Source organism: Manis javanica, chromosome 4 (assembly GCF_040802235.1).
Source record: "Manis javanica isolate MJ-LG chromosome 4, MJ_LKY, whole genome shotgun sequence".
Taxonomy (NCBI): Eukaryota; Metazoa; Chordata; class Mammalia; order Pholidota; family Manidae; genus Manis; species Manis javanica.
Genome location: NC_133159.1, coordinates 124,321,597 through 124,340,684, shown reverse-complemented (window position 1 = coordinate 124,340,684; position 19,088 = coordinate 124,321,597). Strand labels below are relative to the sequence as shown.

General features: G+C 47.6%; 1 protein-coding gene across 2 annotated transcripts; it reads right to left on the bottom strand.

Moving 5' to 3' along the window:
• Window positions 1–1,046: 1,046 nt before the first annotated feature.
• On the bottom strand, window positions 1,047–18,731 carry DHRS7C (dehydrogenase/reductase 7C). Of its 2 annotated transcripts, none has more exons than XM_037027142.2 (7): window positions 18,589–18,731; window positions 18,244–18,403; window positions 11,092–11,204; window positions 9,464–9,677; window positions 7,684–7,776; window positions 2,309–2,464; window positions 1,047–1,297 (listed from the first exon to the last, which is right to left on the bottom strand). In XM_037027142.2, the coding sequence occupies exons 2-7, from the start codon at window positions 18,395–18,397 to the stop codon at window positions 1,089–1,091; spliced, it is 939 nt and encodes a 312-aa protein (XP_036883037.1). In that variant the 5' UTR covers window positions 18,398–18,403; window positions 18,589–18,731; the 3' UTR covers window positions 1,047–1,088. The 2 variants fall into 2 exon arrangements, with proteins under 2 accessions (XP_036883037.1, XP_036883038.1); XM_037027143.2 differs by having other exon boundaries at window positions 9,464–9,674.
• Between the last annotated feature and the right edge of the window lie 357 nt (window positions 18,732–19,088).

Genomic DNA, 19,088 nt, shown 5'->3' with positions numbered 1-19,088 from the left:
TGGGCTTCTGGCGACCATGTCATCCTTAGCATTTGCTTTTCAAATTATGGTTTATGCATGTGCTTATGTGTACCATATATATGTTAATTTTGTAAATGGCTGGAGTTCAGGGGAGAAATTTGAGCCCCTGGTCATTTATTAATATTTGAAAAGTTTGAATCAGTTTTAATATTAGTGCAAAAAATGTACCATACTCTTTCCAAGATCCCCAAAATCATTAACTGTTTTGTATAAGAAAACTGAACGCAGAGAACACCCACCAATAACGAGCATGGCAGTTTGACATGAGTTTTTCTTTGAGAATGTATGAAAGGCTGGAATGAGGAAGATGCTCCAGAGCACAAGTTCTCAAGGTTTGTTACACCTTAGAATCAACTGGGAGATTTTAGAAACAGCCGTGCCCGGGCCCCTGTTCACATCAGTTCAATCCAGGGAAGGGGCTGATCCTCATTTGCTGCAGGATGAAGATCGCAGCTCTTCCGCTGTCAGCCTGGGAGCCACTAGCCATGTGAGGCTATTTAAATTCAAATTAATTCAAATCAAACAAAAGTCAAAACTCAGTTTCTCAGTTGCACAGGCCACATTTCAGGTGCTCGACTGCTACATGTGGCTAGTGGCTGCCATACTGGACAATGCAGATTATAGAATATTTCCGCCATCACAGGAATTTCTATTTGGCAGTCACTGCCTGGAAGGGTTGCCAAGTCCTGCTTCTGCTGCTGGAGGCTGATGCGGGCGTCTCCCTGGTATAAAGTGGAGGTGGTTTTCTGAGTGGTTCCTGAGCAGACGGATGGCATGGTGTGCGTGTGTGTGTGTGTGTGTGTGTGCACGTAAGGGGTACACCCAACAGGGTTCCTGTTGTTCTGCTCAGTTGTTACTCTGTGGAGTGGAGAACCTTCTGGAAATGTGTCCTGAGACTGTCGAGTGGGAGACACCTGGACTTCAGGCCATCCTCACTGGGATGGTGGGCATGTCCCCCAGGGAGAGGGCAGGTTAGGGGGTGGCTTGTGTGGGGTCGCCAGGGGAGAGGAAGGAAGATCCAGCTCCTGCCAGGAAAGACTTTATTCCCATCGGGGGCGACCCTGCAGTTAACTCTCCTCTGGGACACTGAGTTTTTCCTTCACCCCACAGGCCACCACAGCGAAAAAAAACTCTGGGAAGAAGGTGCGGATGTACACGGCGGCCTTGGGGACGGGGTTGGCCATGAAGACCTCTTGCTTCTTCCGTCTCACAGTGCGCATCACCTCCTCCGCCACGTCCACAGGATGTACCCCGTAGGTCAGCTTCCTGAAAAAAACTGAAAAGCCCCCAAGGGAGCATGGCGGTTATGGCCTCATCGGAGCCAGCCGGCAGAGCCTGATGTGTGCCCCAAGATAGGGGAGTGTGCGCCACGCCTGGAGTCGTGCGCTTCAGACCGACCCAGCTGTCCACCAGCCTGAGGCTGCGTGGGACACGCTTAGCCCCCCTGCACCTCAGCTTCTCCGTCTTCAGAGTGGGTGTAGTTTCCTGCTCTACTGACTTTGTAGGGGGGCGATGAGCTGTAGAAGGGATGAGAAACAGCTTAGACAATAAGAAGGTTCCAGATGAATTAAGGGGCTGCTGTTTATAATGGCTGTGAAGAGCTGCTTGTCAGGAACCTCCTGGAACCACCTGCCCACATTGTCGTCCATCTTGATACCCTGATGTGGACAAAGCCTTGGGCAGGGTGTAGCAGCTCTCACGTTAGAGCATTTCTGGAACCGTAATAATAAAGGCATTTACAGAGCACTCACTATGTGCTGGTTGCTCTTTCAAACCCTCTATGAGCCAGAACCTTCAGTCCTCCCAGTGACTCTACAAGGATGGTATTACCATCTTCCCACGTTTTCTAAAGGGGAAACTGAGGCACAGAGGTCCAGGAAATTGCTTGTGCTCGAAACTTTAATAGGTAACAGGCAAGCTTCAAATATGAGCAATCTCCTCTCTGTGCTGTCTTCTAGGGAACCTTCTAAAAGGTCCAATCCTGGCTATTCCACCTGGCCCAGAGACAAACAGTCACATGGCCATGATCACAGAGCCTGTGAGCGAGTGAGCCCAGCTGGGCCTCGGTCTGCTGGTTGCAGGTTGGGATTCTCTCTATCTGGTGCCTCAGGACTGAAATTTTGGGACTCTCTCCCTGCTATTAACCAGGTTCAGGGGCCCTACAGCCACCAATCTCATGCTTCAGGACCACTCCCCTGGCCCAGTGAAAGCAGGCTGTCTCACACCCCCCAGAGGCCCTCTAGAGCCCTCCCAGGCCCCTGGACCTCTGGCTTCCCTGAAAGCTCACATTTCCAAATGGAGGCCTCCCAGTTTCCTTGGCCTGGATAAACGTGGTATGACCGGATGAAAGTCGGGCTCACAGTGCTGACGACAACATCGTATTCCTCCACTTCGGCTCGCAGGCAGTCAAAGAAGCCGAGCGCAGCGTGCTTGGAGGCGGCGTCTGCAAGAGAAAGCAGCCAATGGGCATGGCAGGGCCGGCCCTGCTCCCGGTAGGAGCAGAGGAGACAGGAGGCCTACATGCACAGTCCTACAAGCTCAGTGGGAAGAGGCCTCCTGAGTCACCAGCCAGACCTCGCTGTGCAGGTGAGGACAGAGAGCCCTCGGGAAGCCGTGGGCAGAGGAGGAGTTGGATTGGAATCCCGGTGAGCTACTTGCCCACTGTGTGACCTTAGGCAAGTCACTTTAGCTTTCTGAGGCTCGGTTTTCTTAACTTTAAAATGGGGATAATCTCAGCTTTGTCAAGTTGTTGTGAAGATCAAATGAGAAAATGCATGTAAAATACCTGGCACAAGCAAGCATTCCCCTTCCTTCCCAGGAAGGCTGGGACCCGAGTGATTTCTCCAAGATCCTGGGGCCAGCTGGTGACATGGTGAGCACAGAGCACAGAACCCCCTCTCTCATTTCCTGAGATCCTGTCCATGTAAGCTGTTCACCAAATTCACTTGAATAGAGGAGCGTGTGGCTTGGGTAAACAGGAATTGGTCCAGGAATTCCAAAAAGAATGGTGTGGGGATTCCTTAGAGCTTTGGGAAGTCAGATCCACTTCTGGGGTATGGTGAACCCAAATTTCCCATATCAGGGGTGTCAGTTGGAGGTCTTGAGAAGCTGTGGGTGGGCACTTCTTGGTCTCTGCTACCACACCACACACCACACCAAGCGCTAGTGAGGAGTGGGATGCCTGCCCCCCACACACACAACTGCCCTTGGAAACCATCCGCAGGCCTAAGAATGCAGGTGCTGCATGCCCAGATGCCTCACCCGTAAGATGAGGAGAGTACAAGGTGAGGATTGAACAAGCTGATACACAGGAAGCGCGTCATGCAGAGTGGGCCAGGGGAAACCCTCTGAGAAGTAGTCAGGGTTTTGATGATCCCTCCAGGTTTCAGCAGGAGCCCAGAGTAAATCTGTCCTCGGCGGGCCACACAAGGAGTCAGGAAAGAAGCAGACCCAGAGACCGTGTCATGGCACCTGGGAAAGCATGTGCTCCATCTGCTTGGCTCCCATAAGACTGCCTCTCCCCCAAATTCAGGACAATCACAAGTCCAGGGTGTTACCTGTGCTTCTGACCAACCACCTATAGATCAGAGGTTCCAGTGACCCCCTCTTACGTCTAATGTATTTGCTAGAGCAGCTCAGAAAACTCAGAGAAACACTTTACCTACTAGATCACTGGTTTATTATGAAAAGACATAACTCAGATGGAAGCCAGATGGGAGAGCTGCACAGGGGAAGGTGTGGGGAAGCGCACAGAGCTCCCTGCCTTATCCATGCACAGCCCACTCCCAGCCCCTCCACGTGCTCACCAACCCAGAGCTCTCCAAAGCCCCTCCCTTGGTTTTTTATGGAGGCTTCATTATATTAGCAAGATTAATTACATCATTGACCTTTGGGACTGATTGAACCTCCAGCTCCTCTCCCCTCCTCCAAGGTCAGGGAGCTGGGGCTAAGAGTTCCAACCTTCTGATCACATGGTTGGTTCTCCTAGTGTCCAACCCCATCCTTAGATAAGGTCCTAAAGTCAACTCCTTAACAGACAAAAGACTCCTTGATCGTTCTCATCACTTAGGTAATTCCAAAGGTTTTAGGAGCTCCGTGCCAGAAATGGGGTGAAGACCAAATATATATTTCTTAATAAAAATCACAATAACACAATGCCGAATAGCTAATTTAACAGAAATTGCCAGCACGCTGGGCAAACCAAACCAGGCTGGGCTCCCCAGACTGTACCTCCCCAGGTTGTATGTTCATGGAACATGGGCTTACATACATTGTCTTGGTTTAGGTACATTGTCGCATTTGATATTCTCTGCACCTGTGTGAGATTCTGTCCCCTTAACTGAATCTGTTTCAGTGAAGAGAGAAAGAGAGGCTATTAGCCCCATTTTATGAATAATGAAGAAAAAGAAGCTCAGAGGTTATGTGAACAGCCCCAGGCTGCAGAGCCAGAAGTGGCTGGAATCCAGGCCTCCTGTCCCCTGTGCTCTGTCAGGATTCCCATCTGGTTCACAGTGACACCAACCCCACCTGAATGAAAAGGGTTATCACCATCAGGACTGTACGTATCAAACACTGAAAGACCATTTCAAACCACTGGGGTGACTAGAATAAAAAAAATGGATAATAACAAGAGTTGGCAAGGAGTGGAGAAACTGGAAACTCATGCCTCATGGGTGGGAAGGTAAAAACATCACAGCTGGCTATTCCACAAATAGTTACCACATGGCCCAACAATTCTGTTCTTAGGTACATATACCCAAGAGAAATGAAAATATATGTCCACACAGAAACTTTTACATAAATCTTCATAGCAGCATTATTCATAATAGTCCCAAGTAGAAACAACCCAAATGTCCATCAACTGATGAACAGGTAAAGGAATGTGTTCTATCCATGCAGTGGAGTACTATTCAGCCATCAAAAAGAATGAAGCTCTGATACATGCTACAACATGGATGAACTTTGAACACATTGTGCACAGTGAAAGAAGCTAGGAATAAAGGACCATATATTGTATGATTCTACTTATATGAAATGTCCAGAATAGGCAAATCTGTAGAGACAGAATGCAGATTAGTGGTTGCCTAGGACTAGGGGAGGCAGACAAGAGGGAGGGTGATGGCTAAGGGGTACAGGGTTTTCTTTTGGGGGTAGTGGAAGTGTTCTACAGTTGACTGTGATGATGGATGCACAGCTCTGGGAATATACTAAAAGCTATTGCACTGTACACTTTAAATGGGTGAATTGTATGGTGTGTGAATTATATGTCAAAAGAGCTGTTAGTACACAAAAAGGGTTATCAGTTTATTCATTTGTATACCAACTTGTCAGTTCCTTCAATCACTCAACAGTGAAGCCTCTGCTCTGGGCAGGCCTCAGGAAGGGCACTGCAGACAGGGGATCAGGGTGACACAGCCCTTGTGGAGCTCACAGTTTAGCAGGAACTCCCACAAGGTGTGGTTAGTGCCGGGAGAGGTGCGAGCCCACCTCTAAGCCTGTGTGTCTGGTCTGAACGCAGGCCCCTCACTTCCTCACCTAAATGGTGCTGGGGTGGCCAGGGAGGCTGCATTTATTTTGGGTGTGGAAGGAGACCCACTCATGCAGTCAGATGACCCCAGTCACTCCCAGGCAGACCCCAGAAACCAGACCTACGGAATAAGAAAATCTGGGGCCACCATGGGTTGGCTTCCCTGTAGTACTGACGTGTGTGGGAAACCCTGCACCCCTTGATTCCTCAGTGGCAGGGAAGCCAGAACACACATGGCTAAACAGGTGGAGAGAGCCTTGTTAGAATTCTCCACCCTCAGTCCATGTTTCACAAGCGCTCCAAGGAACCATTGTAATGGCCCCATGTTGGCTGGTGACCAAAGGGCCCGTTGTAGGCCTGTGCTGTAGCATACCCTGTCACTGCTGTCTGTCCCCAGAACCTGGCTTTAGGCATTTGATTGCTGCTTGTTGAATGAATGAAGGCATGGCACAAGGAAAGTGACAAGTAATCCAACTCCTGGAAATAATATACCTGGAGAAATAAGATGCATGCACACGGCAGGAACAGTGGTGAGCTTCATAAACGGACTGGGGAAGAGAGGGAAGTGAGGGACAGCAGACTGCCATGTGTGGACCAAGCTCCATTCTTCTCTCCCTCCAGGGCCCACAGGTAGGCTGTGCTTCCAGCATCCCTTGCAGCTAAGTGGAAGCCAGTGACTGACTGCTCATCAACAAGCTGTGAGCAGGTGACAGGTACTAACTCCTGGCCTGGGGCTTCAGACATTGGGCACCTCCCTGATGCCCTCTGCCCTCTTCTTGCCAGCCAGAGCCAGAATGACCTATGACCATGTGGAAAATGATGCCAAGGCAATAATTTGGCATGACTCTGGCTTCCCTGAGTGACAGCATGGAACAGTGGTGCCTGCGGAACCTGCCATCCCACTGAGAGTGCTACACAGAGTAATAAAGTCTTTCATTTGTACAGCAGAGCCTCACAGCACCTTAGGCTTAATCTAATTAGTGCAAATGGAGAAAGGAAAGTAAACACTGTTAGGAGATACTTTGGAGTGAATTCTGCCCCCCCTCCAAAAAAAGTTCATATGTTAAAGTCCTAACCCCAGTATCTCAGAATGTGACTGTATTTGGAGATAAGGACCTTTAAAGGTGTGGTTATTTTTAAATGAGGCCATGAGGGTGGGCTCTCATCCAAACTGACTGCTGTCCTTATAAGAAGAGGAAATTTGGGCACAGAAAGAGCTGCACAGAGGGAAGACCATGTGAGGACACTGGGAAAAGGCTGTGTGCAGGCCAAGGAGAGGCCTCAGGAGAAATCAATCCTGCTGGCAGCTTGATCTTGGACTTCCAGCCTCTAGAGCTGTGAGAAGATAAATTCTGCTGTTTAAGCCCCCTGGTCTACAGTATTTTGTTATGGCAACTCGAGCAGACCGAGACAGGGGACAAACCCATTTTTCATTCCTCCCTCTCTCCCTCTCGCCCTTCCACCCATCATACATTTACTGAGGTCCTATTTTGTGTGGGGTACTGTGGGCAATAAAGAAGTATATAAGGCACGCTGTCCACCCTACAAGATCCTACCTCACGGGAGATGGGAATATCTCCAGAATTTTCCCAATTGGATCCTACTAACATACACAGAGAAGTCCCTTTCCTCCTCGGGCTTGTTGAAGGATGCTCACCTTTGCAAGTCTCTCTCTCATCTCTCCTGGAATTCTGCCTCTTTCCTTTTCTCCCTCTTTCTTCCTCAGAACCCCTCCATCCCTCTTTTGTGATGTACACACATTTTTTCTTTCCTGGCTGTAATCTTTCCTGTCCTTTATGGCTGAAGGGACATTCGAGCTAGGGGGCTATGCCCCCATGTCAGGAGTGGGACCTTCAGCTGGCATTGATCTCGTTCAGCACGGCATGTCCTGACTGCCTGTGGGATGTGAGCACCTGGAGGTCAGGACCTTATCTTTTACTTTTCAGCATCTCCCAGTCACCTGCATGCCAGAGGTGCTCAAAACTAAGAACTGCAGAGATGAAAGAAAACCCACTAGATCATTTCATCTCCAGACCTCATCCCCCATGTAACCATATGCTTCTTCCTAGACCAAGCATCTCATATCTTATGAGACATATAAGATGAGGTGAAATGTTATTGTCTTAGCAACTTACAAGCTGTACGGAACGGGATTCCAAACTTCCCTTGGATGTTATTCACTAACACGATTTGGCCTGTCCTCCGGGAGATCATGTTGGGAAGCAGGACTGGAAAACAGGACGATGAGTTATGGTTACAAATCTGAGATCGAGTCAGGTGGCAGCCAGTAGACTCCATCCCCAGACCCCTCCATCATGTGGGGCTCCTCTACCTCCCTGTAATTAGACTATAGGGGGCTGCCGGTGGAATGAACCCCAGCCACCATTTATCCTGTGTTCCTTAAGAGTGGACTGGGCTCAACTGGTGAATTGCTGGGTGATTTAAAATGACCCCCCCATGTGCATGAAGGGACACAGCTTTCCATGGTGAGAAAGGTGATCCCCTTTCAGTCCCCCATCGCCTCTAGGAGGCGGTATCACGTGGGTTCTGTGTGTGTTTACCACCTCTTTTGCACATGCGAATCATTTAACAAAGATTAAAGACTTCAGCCTTCTGCATTAAGAGAACTTATTACTTTGTTTTCAAGTTTTCTTCTATTTATTGAAAAGGAAAGGGTAATTAATTTATGGTAGTATTGTGAAGATTTCCTCCTAAAATGAATTCATTAAAAAGGAGGAAATTTAGTGAGTGATAGGAAGTAAATAAGCGTACAGATGGAATCGGGATATGGCAAAACACAAACAAACAAACTTTCAGAAGGTCAATAAAATCCAGCCCCTGCATGTTAAGACATGAGTAAACTGAGGCTCAGAGCTAGTGATGAGACCCCGGTGTCCTAGCAAGTTTGAGGATCACGCAGGAAGAGAAGCTAGTCCTGGCCTTTCCCCCTGGCTTTCTGTAGCCTTCGTTTTGATGCCAGTGAGCCTGAACCCTCAAGAGGTGGACTGAATGACACACCTTGGCTGGCCTGCTTGCTGTATCCACAGGCACCGGCGGGAGGAAACTGTTACCTCTGCGGTACCATTTTAGAACCTCTGGGAAGTCATCTTTCTGCCCCCAGTAGTCTTCCCCTTCATCCATCCTTGTACTCAGAATCTCGTTATCATGGAGATTTGGGCTGTACAGAAGGCAACTCTATGATTATGCTTTCTCAGCCTTGGCAAGGGCACCCACGCCCTAAATGTAGAAATTGCCCGTGCTTATATTCTCACGCTTAGGGTTCTGTATTGAAAAACCTTTTTGGGGAGCAAGGCTTCAACTTTTAGTTCTGTTCTATATCATCTCCAGCCCCAGTCCCCCAGGCTTCAGACCTGCATTTGAACTTGGTGATGAGAAATCTCCACACAGGAACTACCATGTCACCCTTTAAAGGGGACCATTGTCCTGACTTCCCTACTTCTGCAAAGGGATCAACAGTGTGCTGGGTCTCTTGTGGTTTGAGGATAAAGCTTTTTCTTTCTCATTTCTGAAGGAGTGCTGCCTTTGATCAACTCTCATGGTTGGGGGAAGATCAACTGCAAAGTTGATATATCAAAATATATGCAAAGGATGGTCCAGGGATGTGGAATGGGATTGGAGAGGTAGCCATGGCTATAAGAAGAGGGTGGTAAATGGCAGGTCTTGGGTGGGGAAAGGGATTCACAGAGAGGGAGGTTGGAATATACTAGTAATGTACTTTCAAAATCCCTATCTTTCATCAGTCAGAATGCTGAAAGCATTCACCAAATAGGAAGAGGTTTTTTTCAGCAGGGCTGGAGTCTCCACCCAGAACTGGGTGACCATCTGGCTATGTAACTGAACCCGTACTAGCAGCCAGTGGCCCAGAAATTCATGGGAAGGTTAAACTCACGAGACCTTTGGTTAATGTGATGGGCCCAAAGTAATTGGCGTCCATGATCTTTTTGTCGAGCTCCAGAGATATCTTATGGGCAGGCCCCTTCACCTTCATGCTGGCATTGTTGATGAGGATGTCCACACAGCCATAACAGTCCAGGACCTCTTTGGCCACATCCAGGACACAGCTGATGTCTGAGAAGTCCAAGAGAACCAGCTTCGGGGTAAATGTCTGCTGAGCCAATGAGAGAGTCAAGGCATGTGTGCAAATTCCTCCTTCTCACAGACCTTAGGGGCCCCTCAATCCAATAGGCATCCCTTTTGAAATTCAGAGCCATGGAATGACTACCCCAAAAATGATGAGGAAGACACAGAGATGACTCTGGGAGACCGGAAACTGGTGGAGATTCCATCTTGGGTATCAGCAACGACAATAATCCAAACATGCAGTAATACTTCTGAACTTTGTCCAAGGGGCCAGAACTGATATATCTAAATGTGTATTGCCCTTCACAGTGAAGGCTGTGCACTGATTCCAGGGATGATGCCAGTACTTATAGCATTTATGAGCTCCTTTTTGGAAATCGCTTTCCAAATTTGCTTATAAGCCCCAAGAGAACCCATCACAGTACTTAGTAGCCACATTTTGTTTTTGACCAAAATCATATACTCAGCACAGTATTTTTGGGACACCATTTATCCACCAGGCATTGCATTCAGCTCTAGACCCTTGCTGTCATCAAGACTGTAATGGTCTAGAGGTGGGAACAGATTGGAAAATGGGTGATATCATATAGTAAATGCAATTCTAATGTTTGACAAACACTAGTCCTGAAAAGAAGGGTCCCTGTCAAATTTGTTCGGGAAACACAAACTGTTATATGTTCTTCTTCGAGATACTCAATGTACATTAGCGTATCAAAGGCTCTGAAAAGGCCTGTGGTAAAGAAACCATCGAGACAAACTTCACTTTACTCAGAATTTCCCACACAATTGATCTCAGAACCTTGTTTTTACTCAATACCTAAGAACACCCCAAGACACACACCTTGGAGAATGCAGTGCTGTCCTGTGTCCTCCATTTCCTCAAATTCCAGACTTGGTTCTGAATTAGTTTTGGCTATTTCTCAAAACCAAATTCAACATCAAGGACAAAGGTTTTTATTGTTGTTTTTTAAGTTCTGAAGAGAGCTCCTAGGGCAATTCCCTAAACAATACCCCAGAAATGCTTTGAAAACTAGCAGTTGAAATAAGTGTTTACCTCCCAGGTGACTTCTTAGAAGGGGACTTCATTTCTCTGATTCCTTTGAAGGAAATATCATTTGAAGTTATTATTATTTTTTAAATCAAACAGATGTGTTTATAATCAGAGCCTATACTATGACATACCCTATCTTCTGAATCCTCTGAGTAGTGGGTGGGGAGCGTCATTGGCTAGAGAACAAATTTTTGGCATGATGAGTGGTCAAAACAAGTCAATCTTCATGACTGGCACAAATGCCTGTGTCAAGATTAGTGAGACCATTGCCTTATATTACCCCAAAGCAATCACCAAGTTTCTCCCACTTGCTCAAAGAGCTGCCCTTTAACAACTAATGAAGGCTAAGAGTCCCCAAGAGCACCCCCAGCTGACTGCCAGAAGGCCTCACCTTGCTGGGGTCAGCCACGCTGATCAACGCATCATACAGGATCTCGAGCCTCTCCCAGTCCTTTCCGCACAGCACCAGCCTTGCCCCGCCCATGTGGAACACCCGAGAACACTCTGTAGGGAAGAAGGGAAGAGGGCAGGGTGTACTGTATGGATAGAGCCACTGATGGGGAGCCCCCCTCTCTTAAGAAGTCAAACAACTCAGAAGTCTTAGGGCCATGAAGTCCTTTGGGAATCATTTTGTTCCTCCTCCTCCCAACACTGAAGTTTTTTCTCATGTTTGGCCTTAGCATGGCTGGGGAGCTCATATAAGGCAAAGCAGCCCTCCGTCAATGGGTAGTTCTGATGGTAGTACGTTCTTCCTTAAACTGGGCAGAAAGATGACCCTGTCCATCCCGCCCCCCAGGACCAACCCCTAAATATTTCTTAACCTAAGAATATTAGAGACTGTCACCATGTGTTTTTCAGACCAAATATCATCCACTTCTTTCACGCTTTCTCTGTGGATCAAAGTCCAGCCAGGGTTCTTTTTATTTAAAAAGTAAACCTGCCTCTGTTCAGTTAACTTTATTTTGGACCTACTCCCAACTCATCCAATATAGGGCTTTCTCAACTGGGCAATGGCTAGTAGACACATAGCATTCTCGTGTAGCAATAATACTGATATTTAAGAACAGTAAAAGCTAATGTGTTTTTAGAACTTCCTTGTTCTTGGGGCTGTGAAATAGATTTACATATATTAACTCATTAATTCTCACGGTGACCTTATGAGGTAGTCTTAGGTTGGATTCCCTAGAAGCAGAAACAGATACAGAGATCCAGGTGGCCAGGATTTACTGTGGGAGTGCGGGAGTGCTCCAGGGAGTAAGGCCACAGGGTAGGTGCCAGGCGAGGGTGTGGCCTCAGGCACAGGCTAGCCTTGGCTGCATCCAAGGAAGGCTCTGGAGTGTGAGCCCAGCTGCAGAGCTGTGCCACCTGGATGTATGAGGCCTGGGTGTTTTTAAACCTGTATCATCCAGTCATTGGGTACGTACTGCCTCCCTGTTCGGGGTGTAAATCCTGGGCCAGGAAGTTTCCCCTGGCAGAGGGCAAGTCTGTGAGCAATGTTGCCAGCACTCACAGCACCTGGGGGGTTGGACAAACTCGTCAGGCACAGGGATCTGGGGAGGGCACCACCACCACTTATTATTGATGGGGGGGATGGCGGGGGTGCTTACCTATTACTGTCCCATTTTATACCAGGCAGTCATGGGCATGGACTGACCAGATGCCAAAGGAGAGCTACACAGCATTGGGTGCCCACTGGGGGCTGGATATCCTGAATGCAGTGGCTTAAAGTGTTCTTAGGGTTGTGCGATTTTCTTTTGCAAGGCTCAAAAGCCTGGTAGGGGTAGAGAGAATACCAGACTTAGTTCTGAATTATTTTTGGCTATGTCCAGAAACCAAATTCAACATCAAGGGCAATTTTTTTTTTAAGTCTTGTGGCATTAGAGGGAGAGTAAGTTTAGGGTGCTGGACTGTGCAGTCTAAACCAGTTAGGAGAAGGAATGAAGGAGCAGGGGCTGCAAGAGAAAGAAAGTAGAGGGCTGAGAGATGGGAGGTCTCACAGAGTCTAGAAATGGGTGGTGGGCGATAAGGCAGCTTATTGAATCAATGGGAAAAGAATGTATTATTTAAAAAGTAGTTTTTTGGACTACTGGGTAATTTTTTTTGAGGATAAGAAAAAATCAAGAGGCAGTATACCAAAATGTTAAATAGTTATGTGTAAAAAACAGAAAAAGTTGATGAATACAAAACCTTGCTTTGGGGAAAGATCTTTTAAGCATGAGACTGAAAGAAGAAATCACAACAGAAATGACTTCTAGATTTTTTTCTCTAAAAATACCATCTTTACAGCAGAAAATATATATAAAATTAAGAGCAAGATAAATTGAGGGAACTATTTGTGATACATGTATCAGAAAAGGGTTAGTTTATTTGATCTGCCAAGATCTCTTATAATCAATAAGAAAATAAGATAAAGACCCTAATAAAGAATAGGATATCAGTGAGCAACGTGAGCAAGGAGCTAATATACAGAAGATGAATTGCCAATGCCAATAATAAAGAAATGCGGTTTAAAACATGACATTAATTTTAATCTCTAAGATAATCAAAAACAAAATTGGTAATAGTCACGCATTCACTCCTGGTGGTAGGGTAAATTGCCATGATCTTCAGGAACAAAAATTTGATAGTGTCCTTATAAGTATGGACTTTGGCTGAGTTACTTCATTTATGGACATTCATCTTAATGAGATAATTAAGAATGTCTGTATGGACATAGTTATAATATTGTTTATCTCAATACTATTATAATAGCGAAGAGTTGGAGATGACTGTAAATGTCCAATATTATAGCAGTTTGATTAAGTGGTAAATCTATATTGAGTATTTTGAAGACTTTAAAAATGATGTTGCAGAAATGGGTCTACTGACATGGGAAGAAGTTCACAATATAGTAAGATTAAAAAAATTCAAAACAGTGTCTAATACAATGCTGTAACACTTACCTCTGTGTGTGTGTATAATTAGAAGTTAACTGTACATGTGCATATGTAACAGGATTTAAAATTGACAGTTTGACAGGCATCAAGATCAAATAGATATAAAATCCCAAAGTTAGTTGCCAGCCCAAGATGCAAATTTTCAGAGGAAATAACTAAAACCCTGTTTTATGAAGTTCAATACCCTTTACGCCAAAATAGGACACAAATGGATCAAGGAAGAGGAAGGGAGCACTTTGAAGGAGGGGATTTTTGGTAGGGAGAGAACTGTTAGGTAGGTTTTTGCCCAGTATGTCCATCCTAGAGAGAAGGGAGCCGGGGCGCCATGTGTGCAGCATACCATGAGTTCCCTGCAGCCGGGGGCCCAAGCTGATGTTGAGTGCCACCTGGGAAACCTGACGGGCCAGAGCAGAGGGGACCCGTCCCTGCTCTGAAGAGCCCACCACACCACTGGAGGCCTCAGGGAAGCCATGCATTGGTTGGAGGCTCTTTGAATTCTGCCTGAGGACCTCTTAGAAGGTCGGTGAGATGCTAAAACAGAGGGCGTAGGTGCAGTAGACTGCCCCCAAACCAGGAGCCAAGCCGGGACTGAGCAAGGTGGTGCCACACTTCACAGACAGGGCGAACGAGCAGTCCCTGCAAAGGCCTCTGAGAACCAGCAAAACTGCCCACAAGGGAAAGCATCAGACTCGGTTTTAAACACGTGCCAGGCTGTGGAGCTTGAAGTCATCTTATAAGAGTGTCGGGTAAGGCAGGGTTTCTCCTGCTTTGTCCCACCTCTCCACCCCCAGGGGGGTCAGAAGGAGCAGCAAGCGGTGGGCACCATGCCCAGCTGGGGGAGGAACCGGGAGGGAGAAAGGAGCTTTAATCTCAAAGGAAACTGACACATCCACAGGACTGGACGAGGCTTCCCAACTGCTGAATCAATGTTATGTTTTGGGACTTATCATGACTAGTTTGTATAATCTAATAGTAATCAGAAAAATCATGACTACTCATTCCTTATTTTCAAATCAAGATGCAAACGAAGACTGCCCTCGGAGTGAATTTGAGAGGGTGAGGTAGGCCGTCTCCCCACGCCCTGATCTGGGCTTGCTCACTGCTGGTTACCCACGTAAGCATCATATGGGAGCTGAAAGGAAGCAGGATGAAGGGCGCCCGAGTGGGTGGGTTCTAGGTGTGTTTTATGTTCTTTTTAGTTGAAAAATCTTTTTAAAATATCGATGGCTTTTATAATAGCAGAATTCACTCAAAGAAACATCCTCTGGCGGGAGAAAGCCTGGCCTTTCCACATTCCAGCTGTCAGAGTGGCAGCCACGCTGGGTGTGGGGCACCCTCGGTGGCCGTGCTTTACAAACCAGAGGTTCAGCGAGTTGAAGTGATTCACCCAGCGTCCCCCTGCTGGGGACAGGCAAAGCCAGGAAGTGTCCCCAAGCAGGGATTCCCTGTCAGGGTGCCTTGTTCTCTGCACTAGTCTGCCTCTTGGCCCCACACCACTGCTGAGAAAGGAGTGTGTTTGGGGAGGGGGGTATTGCTGTCCACTCTTACCCTCCCTTGCATGAAGACAGGCACATACACTAGCTGAGATCCTGGGGAAAGTGAGGGGCCTGGGGCCTTGACCTCCTTGGGAGAGGCAGTTGGGAGTGTATTTACCATCACTGTTTCCCCTCTTCTTGCCTCACACCTGCCTTTCCTGGGTGAGCCCAGTGGTGCATCACTGCTCTGGCACAGCAGGCCTGAGGGCTCACTCCCAAATACGCCCTTTCTGTGAACGCCAGGCACTATACTCAGGTGTTCTTATTTTCATTGTCTATCGCTCAGTTCAGCACAGCATTTATCTTGTGCCAAGAATGTTGGTACCAAACCTTTTCTTTTTCATGCAGAAAACAAAAATTGAGCCCTTCCTTCCATGTTTCCCCAAGTCTAAGATGTCATCAGAGTGTTAGGTGCTTCCCGATTCCAGAGATAGTAAAATGCCTGTGCATATTGTAAGATGCCGTTGGGTGACAGACAATCTGCTTAATTTCAGAAATATGTAAAGGTGAAAAACTGCATCTAGAGGTGATGAAGCCCAGGCAGGCATCTGTGCCCTCTAAAGCAGTTCATGGGCAATGGCCAAGCATTTTGAGAGTCACTCTCACTGCAGACACAATGGGCCCTAGGTGACCCATTTCCCAACTTGGCTGAGTTGCATGGGCTTTGGGCAAAGATAGAGGTCCTGATCTTTGTCTGATTTCCCTAGTAAATAGCTTGGTGCTGGGCTCCTCCCTGCTATCCTGTGCTACCCACGAGGTTCAGTCAGGTTCCGTGGGACCAGGGTGCAGCTACAGGCAGCACAGAGCCATCCATGCAGGGCCCTCACTTTTGCCCTGCCTGGGACCTCAGAAATGGTGCAGCTGGAACCTGGAATCACTGTGGTCAGCAGTGAGTTTTGGCTGGGCATTTATTTAAGGTCACTCATGCCCAGCTTCTCAAGTTACTTCTGCATAGCTGGACTTTATTTTTTTCTGCTTTGCATTTCTTTCCAGGGTGGGTCTATAAGATACAGTGAAGAAGAACAATGACATTAGGCAAGACAGAGACTAGACCATGTTACTCTGAAGATGCCATTTTGCCCCTGAGGTGTATTTCCTGGGCACTTGATTTATATACAGAATGTGACTATAATTGGAACAAATATGCATCTCCTGACAACAGACAGAACAGTGGTGCCAGGGAGTCAGACTGAAGCTCAGGGAGGATATAGAATAATGAGCCTCCCCCTCCCCCACCAACAGGCCCTCATTGACATTTGTAGGACGTTCTACCCAACAACAGGGGAAATGCACCTTCTTTTCAAGCCCCCGTGGATCCTTCAGCAGGAGAGTCCACACCCTGGGCCATTAAACACACCTCAACAAATTGAAAAGAATTGAAATAATACAGTGTGTTTTTTCTGATCGTATTAGAATCCAGGTAGAAATCAATGAAGCAAGTGTACAACACTTAACCGAATGAGTGCCTTCCTTCATCAGATGGTCACTGTTAGACTATTTATGAAATAAGCATCTTTGTGTGCTTACTATACATGCCAGGCTTTGAGCTCGGTGCTGGGGACACCAGAGCAAATGAAATATAGGCACCAGCACAGAGGAGCCTGTGTCTAGCAGGCCAGCAGAGAACACACAGAACCAGACAGTGTGAGACATGCTCTCAGAGTGGTGTGTTCATACCAGGGGCCGTGGAGCCCAGAGCCAGCTCCTCACGGCCTATCCAAGAAGAAGTAGCCGTTATGGTGGCAGAGGAAGCTTCACAGTAAAGGGGTCTCATGTTAGCAGCCAGCCTGATGCTAGATAAGCATGTTTGATTGGAAGAATAGGTTTTACCAAAGATGGGCTCTGGGTGTCTCTGGCTGGATGTCTGCTCTATTGCCCCAGGACAGCAGCTACTCCCTGTGGTGGTGTTTCTGGTCTGATTGACAAATGTGTCCTAGCTTGTTTCTGGAGTTTGGGCACTTCCCATCTGAGCCCTGAGTCTCATGCTGCAGGATGTCCTCCTTGGGAACTGCTTCTGGGGCTCAGCTGGGGCTGCACAGAGAACCTCGTTTATCTGCCTCACCTTACACAGCAAACCTCAGCTGGTCATCCACTGAATTAAACCCATCCTCAAAGTGCACAGGTTAGCTCCCACCAGGACGCCCAAGAAAATTCCCAGACTTAAGGTCACAAATGTTCTCATGAGGGCAGCACCCGGAGGTGGCACTCAGCCCCCCAGGGCACATCTCAATGCCTGGGATGTAGTGGACACTCATTGGGTGACCTAATGAATGTTTGGCTGTGTGGCTTCTATGTTGGATTAAAAGTAACAAAGCCACAGCAAGAACTACCACACAGCCAAATAAGATATGGGGCTGCACTACCATTGCTAGGAATGATAGAGCAGAATCTTACAGACCTAAGGATGTTTACTACCTCTCATGTCACAGATGCTACCCGCAGAAGGGCTCTCTGAGACCATCTACCTCAGGGGTTGCAGACATAAATGCCTTCAAGACAGGAGGTGATAGGGCTGAGAGAATTGCAGTAAGTATGATAAATAGGGATCAGTGGGCTGGTGTCGTGCTGGAGGGTACATGCTCTGCCTTAATTTGCTCATCATTATACCATCACTAACACTTGAGTGCTTCTAAGTGCTTTCCATCTATTCTTTCACTTGGTCCTCACAACAACCTTATGAAGCAGAGACAACTAATACCCTTGCGTCACAGATGAGAAACCCAAAGCTAACAAGTGCTGTCACCGGCTAGTAAGTGGTGGAGCCAGGAACTGAACCCAGCTCCCACATCTGGGTTTATCATTAGGACCCCACCCCAGCTGTGGGCTGTGTGTTTCAGGATTCCTGGAAACCCCAGGAAGGCAAAACAGATCACCCCTAAAGTCCGGCGGTGGCACGGAGGCCATGCGTTTGCAAGCCCAGATGTTCCAATGCCCTCATTTCTCAGGAAAGGAAGCTGCAGCCTCCCAAAGAGAAGACACTTGCTGAGTAATGACAGACGCGAGGGAGGAACACAGCCCTGGCCCCCTCCCACCTCTCCGGGGTCTGCACAAGTGGGGGCAAAGCCAGCTTACCCTTGCCCAGTCCCGAGATGGCATCGGTGATCACCACCACTTTGTTCTGCACAGCTGACTTTGACCACAGCCTGGACACCTCTTGGTAGATGAAGAGAAGGCCGCTGATGCCCAAGAGCAGCAGGGGCAGCATGAGCACAGCTGAGACTCCCATCTTGGTCTGAGGGAAAATGGTAGCAAGGAATCAGCTTTGCAAAGAGACAAGGGGCTGGGGGACGCCCAAGACTGCAAGGTGCATTCCCTCGTGCATGGAGCCCGGAGCGTCCTGGCCAGGGAGCTGCTGCCAGCTGAACACCCGGAGGGTGTGCTAATCCCCAAATGTCCAATGAATAGGAAATTACTCACGGTGTCTCCAAAAGCAAACTGAAGCCAGGGGCCTGCCCTCCCAAAGGTTAATCACAAATTTAATTAAAATGGGTCTGCATTTTTGGAAGGAAATCCATGTGTTAAGGCCACTTGCTTGGGCCCTACTGACTATTTATAGCTCTCAGTGCTCTAAAGGGCTTTTCAGGATAAATATAGTGTCTACTATGATATTCAGGGACACATGCTGGCTGGGTCAGATTTCAGAGTTCTTGCCAAGACTTTTAAAGCACTCTGGCTTGCCTGACAATTAGGGGTTTCCTCTGCAGTTTAGGGCTGGGCATTAGGGACCAGGACCTGGGATTTTTCAGCACAAACATCCTCCCCTTCAGCTCTTGTGAGCCTCATATCAGGCAGCCTCCAGTTAGCTCAGACCAGCATGGCTGCGAGCCATTTGGCCTCTTTTAAAAGCATAGAAAAACTGCTCACCAAAATGGAGTCTGTTGCAGAATGAACCACTTGGAAGCGGGACATGAACTATT

What these genes read in the sequence shown, in the direction of transcription:
- DHRS7C (XM_037027142.2), bottom strand. Translation starts at nt 18,397, where the DNA reads ATGGGAGTCTCAGCTGTGCTCATGCTGCCCCTGCTGCTCTTGGGCATC. An exon ending in GCGTGGCTGACCCCAGCAAG is followed by an intron (nt 9,678 to 11,091) that starts GTGAGGCCTTCT and finishes TCATTGGCTCAG; the next exon opens with CAGACATTTACCCCGAAGCT. An exon ending in AATCCCGTTCCGTACAGCTT is followed by an intron (nt 2,465 to 7,683) that starts GTAAGTTGCTAA and finishes TTTCTCTTGCAG; the next exon opens with ACGCCGCCTCCAAGCACGCT.